Source organism: Triturus cristatus, chromosome 1_2, assembly GCF_964204655.1.
Source record: "Triturus cristatus chromosome 1_2, aTriCri1.1, whole genome shotgun sequence".
In the NCBI taxonomy this organism is placed as follows: Eukaryota; Metazoa; Chordata; class Amphibia; order Caudata; family Salamandridae; genus Triturus; species Triturus cristatus.
The window spans coordinates 1002790318-1002806971 of NC_140580.1; the positions used below are offsets into that span (position 1 = coordinate 1002790318).

Genomic DNA, 16654 nt, shown 5'->3' on the forward strand with positions numbered 1-16654 from the left:
GAGTTCAAGGACCTGCTCACGTCATTGGACATACGACACCATCGGATCACCCCTCAATGGCCACAAGCCAATGGTGAAGCTGAGCGCTTCATGCTCACGCTGAATAAAATCCTGCGCATCGCCGTGGCAAAAGAAGACAACCCAGAGACAGCGTTACAATTCCTGCAAGAATACCGCAGCACCCCGCGCTGCACAACCCAATGGTCCCCCTGGTCCTTAATGCTCGCCGAACACAGACGAGACACCATCCCCATGTCCGAGGGCTGGGACCAGCTGCCCTGTGATCCAGCAAAAACACAAGGTCAGCGCACCCGGAATAATGAGTAAGTCAGCTGGTGGAGGGGAGCTAAGCCTCGCTGCATCGCACAGGTAAGTTCGGTCCTCCTTTGAAAATTCAAGACGGCCTATGAACCAGGCTCTTGTACTGTGAAAAGAGTGAATGTAACAGCAATCACTGCCAGACGCGGCACCGAGAAGTCTGACAATCGGAACCAGAAGATCTGGGTCATAAGGATACCAGGCTCGAAGACGTCTTGACTGGAGAAACTTATCATCTGGGCTCGAGGGGGTCCAGCCCCGCAGATTCTCCTGGGTCTTTGCTAGTCCTGGCTGAAGAGAACAGGGAGTCAACTGCCCCGTCACCTCAGAGGTCACTCAAGTTGTCAATCGCACCGACGACGTTACGACCTGAGACTGAATCCAAGACCCAACCAGAGACTTAAGGATTTTGTTTGTTAAATGGTTGTTAACTTAAATTTTGCATACTGATTTGGGAAGGGATGTCCCGCGAGAGCAGAAACCGGGGATCCAGCCCGGAAGGGCTTGCAAACATTGTAACACCCTCTGGCGTTTGCAAATGTTGAGTTTTCACATTTTCATGAGTACTTATTTTACTTCGTATTGTTTTTGATAGATTTATTGTTTCATTTAGAGGTAAACCGCAGCATATGAAGCATCTTCAAAGCCAACCGTCTGACTGGTTAATAATTTAAAGTACATGGTAAACGATGGGTGTATTTGGGTGTGTGCGTGGGAGGAGTAACGTTTAGCCAAGTCATGCAGACATTGGGTGGATGGGTGAATGTGAGCTTATGGTTGATTGGACGAGTAAATGCACACCAGTCAATACACCTTTTTGGTGCGTCAGAATCACCCTAATTTTAATGATATTCACCCTCCTAAAAAGCAACATACCTCCATATAGTACTGTAATATCACCCTCTTTACAAATCTGCATCACCTGCCAAAAAGTAGTTTTCTCTACTTGCATCACCATCACAAGTTTAGGGCGAAATTCTGAGCCTTCTACAAAGATGTTCCAAAGGGTTCGGAATTACGAGTTATGGGATAGTTGTCAGAAACCTTGCAGTTTTGCCCTGAAAGATTCTGACAGATGGAGCCTGCCCATGTGTCTTTTGCTGGTGATATAAGCAGAAGTCAGGAAAAAAGAAAACATGCATTCCTTCCTTTTATTGCTTTGTGTTCAGTTGCTCTCCTGCCCCCTCTCCTCATTTCCAAAATGTTTTAAAAACTTTATATTGAGCTTTTATATGAACTTTCAGCATCTGCAAGGTGCTGCTTGGTTTTTCCTTTCTCTAGAAATGTCTTTTGTGTGCATTTCTGTTTTTAATATACAGCTCCAACACAAGTGTCCAACACCTTGGAACAGTAAAGTTAAAGCCAAAACGGCGACCCAAACCAGAAGTTTGATTTTTTCCTTTGAAAGGCAAGACTGATTAGCTTTGCCAATGCTTGTTTAAGTTAGTGAGCTTTGCCTCTCGGAGGCTTGCAAACTTACAAAAGGTGTCAAGCTGGATGTTAGACCTGGCATCTTTGGCGTGGCTACCCCTGACTTTTTGCCTCTACCTCCTGTATTTTTGATGCTATGCTGGATTTCGATTTTGCTGGTTTAGATGCTTTGGGCACTTTGCCACTGCTGATCAGTGTCAAAGTGCAAGTGCTCCCTTGGTAAATTATTGTGTTGATTGGTTATCCATGATTGGTATATTTGTTTCACCTGTTAGCCCCTAGTAAAGTGCACTGCGTGTGCCAGGGCTGGTGATTCAAATGCTACTAGTGGGCTGCAGCACTGATTGTGCCACCCACAGGAGTAGCGCTAAAATGATGTCTTAGGCCTGCTTGCAGTGCCTATGTGCAGTCCAGGACTGCCATGTCGACCTGGCCAGTGCACCCACTGACCAGGCCTTATCCTTCCCTTTCTGTGCATGTAAGGCATCCCTATGGTGGCCCTAGGTACCCCCCTGGTGTGGGTGCAGTGTATCTGAAAGGTAGGGCATGTACTGAGGTGTGTAACATGCCCTGGTAGTGAATTACAGCCATTTTCGTTTTTCACTGCTGAGAGGCTATCTTGCCCATAGGATAGAATGGGGAAGGCTGTTTACATGCCTATCTTCCCATAAGGGCAAGATAGAAAATCCAAGTTTGGTATCTCTGTGTTCAGAATTTAATTATACATCTTTTTAGCAAGATGGTTTTTAAATTCACTGTGTGAGAATAGCACTTTTTAGAAAGTAGCTATTCTCCTGTTTAACCTTCCTGTGTGCTGGTTGGCTGAAGGGTGTCATGTGATGGGCCAGGTGGCTCCAGGAGCCTGGATGAGTCAGCAGCAGGGTGAATAGGGAGATCTGCTTTAGATGGGTGGGAGGAGTAGTCCCTGGGTTTGAATAGGGCTGTCCCTGCTAAACATAAAGCTGGCTCCACCCCCTGCTGGCCAGGCTGAGGACTCTGCCTCTGCTGGCAGGAAGAAGGCTCCACCTCCTGCTGAGCGTCTAACGACCCTGCCCCTCACTCTGAAAGGAACCAGGTGCTCCAGAGCAGAGCACACCCAGGAACCGGTTTGAGCAGGGGAATCCCCCCACTGGAACAAAGAGAGACAAAGACTTGGAGGGGTATAAGAAGAGGACCCCAGACACCTAAACTTTAGATCACTTTGGAACTAAGAAGAAACCTCTGCCAAGGAGAAAGCTGAAAAGGACTGAAGAGGAGAAGACTGCCTGCTTGCTGTTTTGCTTTGCTGCCAAGGAGAGGGGAAGGACTTTGCTGTGTCCCCTTCTTTTGATTCTGATCTCCAAGGGCCTGAGAAGAGCTGGCTCCCTGTTAAGAAGTCCCAGGAACAAAAGGACTTCACCACCAGCTCCCCTGGAACTCTGCTGAGAGAGTTCTGACCTGCCTTGGAGTGCTTGCCCAGTCTTGGGGCCTCAGGAGGTCGTTTTGCTGTGTTTGGGAGCTGGGAAGCAGAAGCGTGAACAAGAGTGACTGGTACCCAACGCATCATCCGATTGCGTGTCGCAAGACGAGAGTGCGAGGAAAATTTCATCGCGGCACCATCGCAACACGCAGGGTCCCCGCATCGCCGAGTGCGTCGAGCATCGTCCCGGTGCGAGAAGATTCCTGACACTGCGAGGGTCGTCGCAGAACCAGTTTGTGGGCCGCACCACTGCCGGTGCGTGAAAAGTCTCCAGTCGCTGCGTGCGTCGACGCAGAGTCCCGTTCCGTGGCGCATCGAGAGTTGCGGCGCCGGAAGGCAACGCTGCGCCACGCATCGCACCACATCGAAGAGTGTCGCATCGAACCTGTGCGTGAAGCTTCCCCCCAAGAAACCTACGCAACGAAAGCCAAAGGTATCGCATCCTCCCCCTACAGATCGGAGCCGGCGCATCCACCTCTGCTGCGTGAAGCAGGGCTGCTGCAAAGCCTCCCCAGGATCTCAGGAGCATCGCATCGCCTTTGCCATCTTCCTTGTTATAGCTTTTGGGAACCTTATCGCAACTACAGGTGCTGTTGGGCACGAGAGTGTCGCATTTTGTGCATTGAGAGTCGCATTGTGCAGGACACTGATTTTGACATCCTGGAGTACTTTCTGCAAACTCTTGAACTATCTTTAAAGTAACCTTTTGAATTATATGTTGGTTTGTCTGTAGTATTTGGTCTTGTGAAGTTTTTAGTAAGGATACATTATTTTTCTAAAACTGGTGTGGAGTAAATCTGTGGTGTTTTCACTGTGTTACTGAGAGTGTTGGTACAAATACTTTACACATTGCCTTTGATAGCCTAGACTGCTCAGGCCAAGCTACCTAGAGGGTGAGCAGGGGTTATCTTAACAGTGTATCCCCCTTTCCCTGACTAGAAGCAAGGGTCCCTACTTGGACAGTGGAACCTACCCTGCCAACTAGAGACCCCCAGATCTAACATTGGTGGTCAGCGGTGGGATTAAACTTGTATTTGTACTTGACCCACAGTAATTGGTGTACATCACTAGGAGTGCAGACCAATAGACAACCACATACTGTATTATTTTTGATTCTATTTTTGAGTAACTCTTCAAGAGCATCATGTCTCAGGTGGCAACAAGTGAGAGGGCAGAATTGGAGTTTTCCATTGCGGATTTATATTCATACAAAGTTAAAGATCTCAAGCAATTCTGCAAAGACCGTGGTTGCTCTTTTAAAAGCGGAGCTAGAAAGGATGTGCTACAAAGAGTCCTGAAGGCCTGGTGGGAGGCCCAAGAGGAAAGTGATGCAAATGAAGAGGATGGTTTTGTTCCCCAAGATCTGCCTGTGGGCAGACCAGTCTCAAGGGCTGGCAGCTCCCATTCCAGTAGGGGGCTCACTCCAGAGGAGTTGGAGGATAATCAAAGGGTGAGAAACCATGAATTGGAAATTATGAAAATGAAGATGAAGCAATCAGAAGTAGACAAGGCGGCGGAGGAGAGCAAGAATGCCCGTGCCTTGGAGGAGAAGAAATTCCTTCTGGCTCATGAAGTGAGCATGAGAGAACTGGACATCAAGGCCAAGCAGGTGGAGTCCGGTTCAAATGGTGGCAGCGCACAGCCAGTGCAGGGGGGTAAAGTATATATCCCCAAAGATTTAGTACAGAATTACAATAGGAGTGAAGATATCTATGCCTGGTTTACGTCGTATGAGATAGCATTAAGAATGAATGGTGTGCCTGAACAGCATTGGGGGGCGGGCCTGTGGAAACATTTTGAGGCTTCTGGGAGGAGTGCTCTAGAGCCCTTAGAATTAGCAGGTGCCATGACCTATCCCAATATGAAGGAGGCCCTATGTCTCAGGTATGGACTTACTCCAGAGCAGTATAGACTGCAGTTTAGAAATTCCAAGAAGAAAGAGTCTGAGACTTGGATGGAGTGTGTGAATCTGTACTCGCGGGCACTGGAAGGTTGGATGAAGGGCAGCAAGGTAACTGATTATAAGGGGTTGTTACATTTAATTAGTTGGGAGCACTTGAGTAGTCTATGTGTTCCAGAGCTGCGCCAGCATCTTTTAGATAGCAAGTTGACGGACCCCATTGAGCTTGCTAAGGAGGCGGACCGCTGGACCAGTACCAGGGTCCACAGAGGAATTGTGGGTACCATTGCCAAAGGTGGGCAGGGTCCCCAGCAGAAGAGTGGGGGGACAAGGGTAACCAAAAGGAGTTCTCACAAGGGCCCCAAAATAGTTCCCAGGGTAACCAGTCCCAGCCCCCCAAGTCAAAACCCAAACCAACCTGGCCCCCTAAGGGCAGGTCGGATAACAAGGGTCCCATTAAGTGTTATCACTGTCAGGAATTGGGTCACAAGTCTCCTGTGTGTCCCAAGAAATCCCAGGCACCCACTGGTGCTCCAACACCGGGTATAGCTAGTGTAGCTTTTGGGGGGGATTTAATTTCTAGTGATTTGGAGGGTTTAGCAGTTATGTCCCTTGTCTCTTTAGGAGACACAGAGATGGTCCAGGAAACCCCTGTCCCTGATAACACTAAGAAGTACAGGCAGTGGGTGACCATCAATGGGAGGAGGGTGGAGGCTCTCAGGGACACTGGAGCCAGTGTGACTACGGTCAGGTGTCAGTGGGTCCCTGAGGAGCTGATCATTCCAGACGTACTTCATCCCGTAGTGTCAGCTGACAACTCTGTGCGCCTTTGCAAGGTAGCACATGTTCCCTTTGAGTGGGGGGGGTCTCAGGTCCTCTCAAAGTTGTTGTGAGTCCATCCATGCCAGTAGACTGTCTGCTAGGTAATGACCTGGAGAGTTCCCCGTGGAAGGAGGTGGAACGCCAGGCTCATTTGGAGATGTTGGGTTTGCCTGAGTGGGTCTGTGTGACCACCCGGTCCATGGCAGCCAGACAGGGTTGTGAAGCAGACCTGGAGCCTGAAACAGTGGCCCAGGTCCCTGCCAGAAAGAGGAAGGGCAAGGGGCGTGGTGCGTCCACCCCCGCTGTTCCCACGGTCCAGGAAGGAGCAGAACCTACGGGGGATGCCCTGGAGCCTACAGGGGAACAGGTCGCTGAGCTGGGAGACATACCTGAGCTGACCCATTGGCAGCAAGAGGGTGGTCCCTCCAGAGAGGAGTTCTGCCGTGCGCAGAAGACATGCCCTACTCTTGAAGGTCTGCGGCACCAGGCTGTAGACCAGGCAGCAGGTGCTGATCCGCAGAACTTTTTTCTCTACTGGGAGAATGACTTGTTGTACAGTGAGCCTAGGTTTGCTGAGCCCAGTGGATCACGTACCCTGGTGGTACCCGCAGGGTTCAGAGACTTCCTACTGGGCCTGGCTCACGACGTGCCGCTTGCAGGACATCTCGGGCAGGACAAGACCCGACAAAGGCTTGCCACCCACTTTTACTGGCCCGGGATGAAGACGGACGTCGCTTCCTTTTGTAAATCATGCCAGACTTGCCAGGCAAGTGGCAAGGCTGGAGGAAAATGCAAAGGCCCTCTCCAGCCTTTTCCGGTAGTGAGCACCCCTTTCGAGCGGGTGGGAATAGATATTGTGGGGCCACTGGACCCCAGGACCGCCTTAGGCAACAGGTTCATCCTGGTCCTGGTGGATCATGCCACCCGGTACCCGGAGGCTATCCCTCTCAGGACAACCACAGCCCCGGTGGTGGGCCGTGCGTTGATGGGGATCTTTTCCCGTGTGGGTTTCCCCAAAGAGGTGGTATCTGACCGGGGTACCAACTTCATCTCCAGGTATATGAAGTCTCTGTGGGAGGAGTGTGGGGTAACTTATAAGTTCACCACTCCTTACCACCCTCAAGGAAATGGGTTGGTTGAAAGGTTCAACCGGACCCTGAAAGGCATGATCATGGGGCTGACAGAGCCCATGAGACGGAAGTGGGACGTCTTTTTGCCATGCCTATTATTTGCCTACAGGGAGGTACCACAAAAGTCTCTAGGGTTCAGTCCCTTTGAGCTTTTGTACGGGCACCCTGTTAGAGGACCTCTCAGTCTGGTGAAGGAGGGTTGGGAGAAATCCCCGGGGAAAACCCCTCAGGATGTGTTCAGCTATGTGCTGGCCATCCGCAACCAGACACAGCGCTTCCGGGCCCTCGCTCAGGCGAACCTGGAAGCCAGCCAGGATGAGATGAAGAGGTGGTATGACCAGCATACCACTCTGATGGAATTTCAACCTGGGCAGATGGTGTGGGTGATGGCGCCAGTGGAGCCTTGCGCGCTCCAGGACAAGTGGACTGGGCCATATGATGTGGTGGAGCGCAAGAGTGAGGTGACCTACCTGGTCAACTTGCGATCTCCCAGGAACCCCATGAGGGTCCTACACGTGAACCGCCTCAAACCCCATTTTGAGAGGTCTGAAATAACAATGCTACTGGCTACAGATGCAGGGATGGAGGAGGATAGCGATCCTCTTCCTGACCTCCTGGCAGCTAAGGAGCAAGATGGGTCAGTGGATGGAGTGGTCCTCTCGCCCACCCTGACCCCAGAACAGCAGAGGGACTGTCGCCATGTGCTGGGTCAGTTTGCATCTCTGTTCTCCCTGACCCCCGGTATCACCAACTGGTGTGTCCATGAAGTGGACACGGGAGATAGCATGCCTGTGAAACAGAAGTTTTACCGGGTGGCTGACAAGGTCAGGGCCAGCATCAAGAAGGAGGTTTCTAAGATGTGGAGCTAGGGGTGATTGAGCCCTCCAGCAGCCCCTGGGCTAGCCCAGTGGTACTTGTACCGAAAGCTGCTGCGCCAGGTGCCACTCCAGAACTTAGGTTTTGTGTGGACTACCGTGGGCTCAATGCTGTCACGAAGACTGACGCACACCCCATCCCCAGAGCTGATGAGCTCGTGGATCGGTTGGGAGCTGCCAACTACCTCAGTACGTTTGATTTAACTTCTGGGTACTGGCAGATTGCCTTAACTGATGGGGCCAAGGAGAGGTCTGCGTTTTCAACTCCAGAGGGGCACTTCCAGTTCCGTGTCATGCCCTTTGGGTTGAAGAACGCCCCTGCCACATTCCAGAGACTGGTCAACCAGGTACTGTCCGGGCTGGAGCAATTCAGCGCCGCATATCTGGATGACATTGCTGTGTTCAGTTCCACTTGGGAAGAACACTTGCAACACCTCTGCGCAGTGTTGAAGGCTCTGCATAGTGCAGGCCTCACTATCAAGGCCAGTAAGTGCCAGATAGGGCAGGGTTCGGTGGTGTATTTGGGACACCAGGTAGGAAGCGGCCAGGTGGCGCCCCTACAAGCCAAGATAGATACCATCCGGGCTTGGGAACCCCCCAAAACCCAGACAGCGGTGAGAGCCTTCTTAGGACTCACCGGGTACTATCGCCGTTTTGTCAAGGGGTATGGCACCATTGTTGCTCCCTTGACAGAACTAACTTCCAAGAAGTTACCGAAGAAAGTGATTTGGACCAGTGCCTGCCAAGAAGCTTTTGATGCCCTGAAGGAGGCCATGTGTACAGCACCTGTACTCAAGGCGCCTGACTTCTCCAAGGAATTCATAGTGCAGACAGACGCTTCTGAGCATGGAGTGGGAGCGGTGCTCTCACAACTAAATGATGAGGACTTGGACCAACCTGTAGCTTTCATTAGTAGGAGGCTACTTCCCAGGGAACAGAGGTGGAGTGCGATTGAAAGGGAAGCTTTTGCTGTGGTCTGGGCGCTGAAGAAGCTGAGGCCCTACTTGTTTGGGACTCACTTCCGGGTTCAGACGGACCACAGGCCCCTCAGATGGTTGATGCAGATGAGGGGTGAGAATCCTAAACTGTTGAGGTGGTCCATTTCCCTACAGGGGATGGACTTTACGGTGGAACACCGCCCCGGTACAGAACACGCCAACGCTGATGGTCTGTCCAGGTTTTTCCGCCTTAGCGATGAGAACTCCCAAGAGGGTGGGTAGTTCTCCCCACTTTCAGCTGGAGGGGACACGTGTTAGACCTGGCATCTTTGGCGTGGCTACCCCTGACTTTTTGCCTCTACCTCCTGTATTTTTGATGCTATGCTGGATTTCGATTTTGCTGGTTTAGATGCTTTGGGCACTTTGCCACTGCTGATCAGTGTCAAAGTGCAAGTGCTCCCTTGGTAAATTATTGTGTTGATTGGTTATCCATGATTGGTATATTTGTTTCACCTGTTAGCCCCTAGTAAAGTGCACTGCATGTGCCAGGGCTGGTGATTCAAATGCTACTAGTGGGCTGCAGCACTGATTGTGCCACCCACAGGAGTAGCGCTAAAATGATGTCTTAGGCCTGCTTGCAGTGCCTATGTGCAGTCCAGGACTGCCATGTCGACCTGGCCAGTGCACCCACTGACCAGGCCCTATCCTTCCCTTTCTGTACATGTCAGGCATCCCTATGGTGGCCCTAGGTACCCCCCTGGGCTGGGTGCAGTGTATCTGAAAGGTAGGGCATGTACTGAGGTGTGTAACATGCCCTGGTAGTGAATTACAGCCATTTTCGTTTTTCACTGCTGAGAGGCTATCTTGCCCATAGGATAGAATGGGGAAGGCTGTTTACATGCCTATCTTCCCATAAGGGCAAGATAGAAAATCCAAGTTTGGTATCTCTGTGTTCAGAATTTAATTATACATCTTTTGAGCAAGATGGTTTTTAAATTCACTGTGTGAGAATAGCACTTTTTAGAAAGTAGCTATTCTCCTGTTTAACCTTCCTGTGTGCCTGTGTGCTGGTTGGCTGAAGGGTGTCATGTGATGGGCCAGGTGGCTCCAGGAGCCTGGATGAGTCAGCAGCAGGGTGAATAGGGAGATCTGCTTTAGATGGGTGGGAGGAGTAGTCCCTGGGTTTGAATAGGGCTGTCCCTGCCAAACACAAAGCTGGCTCCACCCCCTGCTGGCCAGGCTGAGGACTCTGCCTCTGCTGGCAGGAAGAAGGCTCCACCTCCTGCTGAGCGTCTAACGACCCTGCCCCTCACTCTGAAAGGAACCAGGTGCTCCAGAGCAGAGCACACCCAGGAACCGGTTTGAGCAGGGGAATCCCCCCACTGGAACAAAGAGAGACAAAGACTTGGAGGGGTATAAGAAGAGGACCCCAGACACCTAAACTTTAGATCACTTTGGAACTAAGAAGAAACCTCTGCCAAGGAGAAAGCTGAAAAGGACTGAAGAGGAGAAGACTGCCTGCTTGCTGTTTTGCTTTGCTGCCAAGGAGAGGGGAAGGACTTTGCTGTGTCCCCTTCTTTTGATTCTGATCTCCAAGGGCCTGAGAAGAGCTGGCTCCCTGTTAAGAAGTTCCAGGAACAAAAGGACTTCACCACCAGCTCCCCTGGAACTCTGCTGAGAGAGTTCTGACCTGCCTTGGAGTGCTTGCCCAGTCTTGGGGCCTCAGGAGGTCGTTTTGCTGTGTTTGGGAGCTGGGAAGCAGAAGCGTGAACAAGAGTGACTGGTACCCAACGCATCATCCGATTGCGTGTCGCAAGACGAGAGTGCGAGGAAAATTTAATCGCGGCACCATCGCAACACGCAGGGTCCCCGCATCGCCGAGTGCGTCGAGCATCGTCCCGGTGCGAGAAGATTCCTGACGCTGCGAGGGTCGTCGCAGAACCAGTTTGCGGGCCGCACCACTGCCGGTGCGTGAAAAGTCTCCAGTCGCTGCGTGCGTCGACGCAGAGTCCCGTTCCGTGGCGCATCGAGAGTTGCGGCGCCGGAAGGCAACGCTGCACCACGCATCGCACCACATCGAAGAGTGTCGCATCGAACCTGTGCGTGAAGCTTCCCCCCAAGAAACCTACGCAACGAAAGCCAAAGGTATCGCATCCTCCCCCTACAGATCGGATCCGGCGCATCCACCTCTGCTGCGTGAAGCAGGGCTGCTGCAAAGCCTCCCCAGAATCTCAGGAGCATCGCATCGCCTTTGCCATCTTCCTTGTTATAGCTTTTGGGAACCTTATCGCAACTACAGGTGCTGTTGGGCACGAGAGTGTCGCATTTTGTGCATTGAGAGTCGCATTGTGCAGGACACTGATTTTGACATCCTGGAGTACTTTCTGCAAACTCTTGAACTATCTTTAAAGTAACCTTTTGAATTATATGTTGGTTTGTCTGTAGTATTTGGTCTTGTGAAGTTTTTAGTAAAGATACATTATTTTTCTAAAACTGGTGTGGAGTAAATCTGTGGTGTTTTCACTGTGTTACTGTGAGTGTTGGTACAAATACTTTACACATTGCCTTTGATAGCCTAGACTGCTCAGGCCAAGCTACCTAGAGGGTGAGCAGGGGTTATCTTAACAGTGTATCCCCCTTTCCCTGACTAGAAGCAAGGGTCCCTACTTGGACAGTGGAACCTACCCTGCCAACTAGAGACCCCCAGATCTAACACTGGAAGACTTGGAATTACCCTATTATAAACATAAATTGCAGAATCAGTTTCGCCACCACTGCTAAGCAAGTCCCCACTTTTTCCATTAATGGGCAATGTGTAGCTGCTTGGTAAGATAAACTGTTAAGCGCCATTGCTCACCTATGATAATTCTTATCTTTAATTGGCAATTTTCTAGCTTAATAAGCACAGGACATCAAATCCCCTTTAGACTTTTGACATGGATTCAAGAGATCATCAGATATTTAAGAAGGCAACCCACAATACCTTAAGGTGCCCTGTATTTCCTGCGGGCTCCGAGTTGAACATGACATCTGTGAAACTGTTTCATGAGGCTCCTGTGGTGTGCTGGTGAGTACATGCTTCTTCACGGGATTTCTCCGGCAAGGAGAGCCTGAGTTGTGGGTCACACCTGGCAAAGAGACATTAAAACGTGTTAGAAAAAGGAAACAGTTGGCCTATGCTATATTGTTCCTAGAAATAACAATTATTTTGGAGGGGGTGGGGAAGAATACATAGGCTATTACACTTGGTTTTGAATAAAAAGGGTCGTGCATTTGTGTTCCTCTCGTGAATGTTGCTCTCTGAATGTATACTACCAAACTCAGGCAATATGCATCCTAGGTGTGATACACATGAGGAAATAGAACCAGGAGGAACAGGATTAGAACAGGAGCTAGGATTGAACAGGAGTCTTCATTGGAAGTCAGTGTAGTATCCATTAGTCCCCCTTTCCAGAAGGTTGTGATTAAATAGAATCTCGGTCCTCTCTGTAATAGTCTTGAAAGCGAATAAGAACTTCCAAAGTCTGCGAGCTTCACAGACTTACATTTACAGATTAATTAAATTCCATTTCTTGCTCAATATCTCAAAAATGAGCATTCCTATAATGCAGAACTAGGATTACAAGTATCTGTGCTGTTTGCACTTTAAAGATTAGTTCATTCATTCATTCAAGGATGAAACTTGAGTCAATAGAACGGATCGAGTCCAGCAGCAGACATAGATGACTTGATTTTGACAAACCAAGTTCTGCAGGGAAAAGAGACCCAATTCAGTACACTACTGCCTATTTCCATCATAATACACATCATGTTTACTAGTATCTCATGGTCAACTGACTTCATGATAAAGGAAAACTCCTTACACTGCACTGCCATAGTTGCAAATAGGTCTGAAAATTGGTTACTAAATTGGTTGTTACTGCAGGATGGTCTGTAAATGAGAACGAACAAACAAAAATACTTTGGCCCATGTATATTTTTTCGTAATAAATGATGATATCACGCACCCATTTTGCTAGAACGGTCTTGATTTATGAATCTGTAGGATGAGTTTAAAAGCCATGTTTCTAGAACAATAAGGAGTCTCCTTGTGTTTAGTGAGCAGCACCTCTCTGTGGTTATGTTAGGCTGTGCCGAGTGGGTATAGTACAAGCTAACAGCACCGGTATCGTTTTTCTAGTGTTGCATATTGAGGGCTTATTATGGGTTTCATATACATGACACTGTATCGTTTATCACCTTATGATGCCTGGTAGGTGTTCAGCTTCTGCCTATTAAACCTTGCGACAATCTAAGTGGTGGAGACTTACAGTTCCAAAACACACATGCTTATTACAGGAGAGGTGTAAGTAAATTAGGGATCTGAATGCTTTTTTCACATTTAGTATTGAAAATTGAACTTGGAAACAAAACTAATGAAGGCTGGGTTGTTAATAACAGAGCAACTGAAGTAGATAGAAAACAGTTTAAGCACTGGTCGGATGGAGGAGACAGGGTAAAAGTGTGTCTGTTAACTAAGTAGTTAAAGGTGCTCGATAATGTGGTAGGGCTCGCATGCCAGTGTGATCCCATTGTGCTGCATGGGTTTGCTAGTCTTAGTTGGTTGCATCTCCTATGTGCAGGTGGGTAAGGGGAAGTTCTGTTCCTTAATGGCTCCCTGGTAGGGCTTATTGTGCAGAGCAAGCATTTGCATCATTACCCTTAACCATGCATTCGGGAATAGCAAAATATACAGTATGTAGTTCAGGTATATGTATCCCTAAATAGCAACACAATATTGTAAAATGAGTCTGAAGGTGAAGAGAAATTTTCAAGAGTGCCACAGAACACTTAGGGAGTACTTTGTTTCATTAACATAGCACTTTAATGTGTCAATGGTGCAAACAGGCATTGAAAAGAAGAGGCTTGCTGTGTTCACCCCATTAAAAACCTCAAGCAACATAAAGAAAATGCAAAGGCCATTGGTGACCAATCACAGACCTTATTTAAGATGTATACACATTGCTAAAAGTATGTTTTAAAGGCACGTCGTGTTTTACTTACTCGTGATGGGAAACGGGTGTGGTGTCCCTCCAAGGCCATTTGAAATCTCCTGGTCCAAAGCTTTTAATCTGTAGCATAAGGAAAATATAATTCCAATATTAAAGTAAGTATGTGTTGAATGCCCCAAACCTCAATTTTTCTCCCAAGATGAAAAAATTCCATATCTAATCACCCACTCAGTAAGTCGAGCCACTAACTGTGCTGAAATGCTGACAAATCAGACAGGTTCAGTGCAATTACTTTACAGAGTTTTGCTAGTTAAGGACATTGATGGCAAACTAGATGATACAGGTAGATTGGTGTCATTTCTCACCTCTGAATTGACACTCATTGTTTTCATTCTGGTGGTGTCAATTGCCCTTTTTAGGTCCTCCTCATCCTAATTGGTTGTAGGACAGTTTAGTGGCACCAGGAAATCGCAGGGACAGTGGGAGTATTACAAGATGCACCTTAAAATCATATGTTATGTGGGGGTGGTACAACATACCCTTTAAATCTAATGGCATTCCTCAAAGTGGCATCAGCAAAAAGGTGAGGCCCATGTCTCGCCTGTGTAAGTTTTAAAGTTATACACAACTTGAAGAGGTCCTGTGTCAGATGAATAATAGGGCGGCAGACCTGACAATATGGGCTACAGGGGACAACCGAAAGGAAACAATGGTTATTGGTCAGTGTGTACCCTCAACAGTGACCATGTAGGATGTGTTGAGCCAGTAGATCCTGTTGCTCCAAGAAATGATGATATTGCCAGTTATGGTGCTCTTACCTGCCATTTTGCCTCAGCCTATTTTGCTCGACAATCTGAGTTTTAAGGCCAAGTTTGGTTATAAGACGATGCAACAAATGTTATTTTGTGTGAAGCAGACACCTATGTACTTGAACCTGAACAAAGAAGCCATATTGAGCTACCCGCCAGCTACTGAACACCACTGTTCTCAATCAGCTGTGTGTAAGGAGTGATGTGCATGTAACAGGTGCCAGGAAAACCAAACAATTATTTGAAATGCAAACCTAGATATCCTTTTCGGATTCAGATTTATTTTATAAGAGAAAATAAACTTTCATAATTGTCATTTACACAGCATACACAACGACCTCTGATGGATTAGATTCCTAATACATGTTCTGCATCTTTAATATATGTTCTGTGAAATTATCTTCATTCGACAGAAATTCATGTCAAAGCTTTCTGGACCGCCGGACAGTGGTCCTGTCCCGTCCAGCAATACCTTGATCGCTTTATTTTCACTGTGAGGGCGCAGTGTGTCCCAGGCGTCTGCATCCACATAGACTTCTGCTCTCGGCTGACCGAGCCTCCTGCTGACAACCTGGGCCTTGCATCATCAACATCTCCCTGGTGTGGATAAAGATGAAATGGTAAACAGCAGAGCACGAGCCCAACCTGCTCTCCCATTGGCTGAAGTCCGAGGCCCATGACCAATTGGAGTTATCAGAAATCCTTCGCTCCCTCAGGCTATACATGAGTTTACTTATAACACCATTTCACGAGCCTAAATAAATGAACTTGTGAATGCAGAAACATCATGACTATGTGACAATTTCATAAGAAATATATAATAAGGTATATTGGGTTGGAAGAACTACATATGCTATTTTTTTTTTTTCATTTCAGAAGATTTTTATTGATTGTTTCCAAAGCAAAGACTTACTTACAGTACAATACATGGGGGTTCTAACAGAATAGACATAGACATATCAAAATAAACAATAGGAATAGAGCAATAATTACACGACCAATCATCGTCACAAGTACACAGAATGATATGCTGTATCTTGCAGAATAGCACATGTAGTATCCCAGTAATAAGGTTATAACAGTCTTTGTTCGGCTGAATCTGTCATCGCTCACATGGGTAAAATCGAAGGGACATCGGAGAGAGCTAGTAGACAGCCCTGGCATAAGAGGTCTTGTAGGGGGATATAGCTATAAGTGGGGAGATTCATGGAGGCTTGTGAGAGGTAAAGTAGTGGTCAAGGGTGTCCCACATGTGTCTGGAGGAAGGCCTCCATGGAGTTCTGGAGAGTTATATTGTCCGCTCCCCTTAGGTTAGTGATCCAGTTTAGCCAACACTTAAAGGAGGCTTTGCGGGTGTCTTTCCAGTTGTTAAGGATAGTCTTAGCGGCAGCTATAAGTAGTAAGTCAAGAAGTGCCTGATCAGTACCGTTGAGTGACCCCGCTTTGAGAAAACCAAACACTAGCGTCGGGAGAACTCTACTAGGGGAATATGAAAAAAGATCATGTATGAATTTGAAAATCTTGTTCCAGAATGGTGTCACACAATCGCAATGAATTAGTAAGTGTTCGAGGTCCCCTGTTTTGTCTTTGCAATTCCAGCAGATGGGGTCCTCCCTGAGTTTATGGGAGTGGAGTCTGGCTGGAGTCCAGAAGGCCCTATGCAACAGCCAGAATTTTGTCTGTGACAATACTGGGCTGATCTTATATCTCATGGTTGATTTCCAAGTTTCGGACCAATCTTGTTCCGAGATCGCAAAGGGGGCAAGTGTCTCCCAGAAGGAAATGAGTTCCTTATTGAGGGAAGAATGTTGTGGGCGTATTAATTTATAGATCCAGGAGACTTGGTGACCTAGTTTGTGTAGTTTTAATAAGTAACCCGGGAGGGAAGGAGGCAATGTTGAGAGTTTTGCTTTGGATATTGTGGATTTTATTTTTAAAAAGTTATAGAATTCTATCGGTTGTAGATTGTATTTGGCCTGTA

At 48.1% G+C, this 16654-nt stretch overlaps 1 protein-coding gene across 1 annotated transcript in view; it reads right to left on the minus strand.

Annotated features, from left to right (window-relative positions):
- LOC146868578 (uncharacterized) overlaps positions 1–16654 on the minus strand; it is a 166674-nt gene that overhangs the window by 45228 nt on the left and 104792 nt on the right. Inside the window, exons 5-7 of the mRNA XM_085611458.1 lie at positions 15146–15270; positions 13917–13984; positions 11857–12001 (exon numbers count right to left, since the gene is read on the minus strand). Of these exons, the coding sequence (XP_085467584.1) occupies positions 11857–12001; positions 13917–13984; positions 15146–15270 (338 nt within the window). The remainder of the gene's footprint in view (positions 1–11856; positions 12002–13916; positions 13985–15145; positions 15271–16654) is intronic.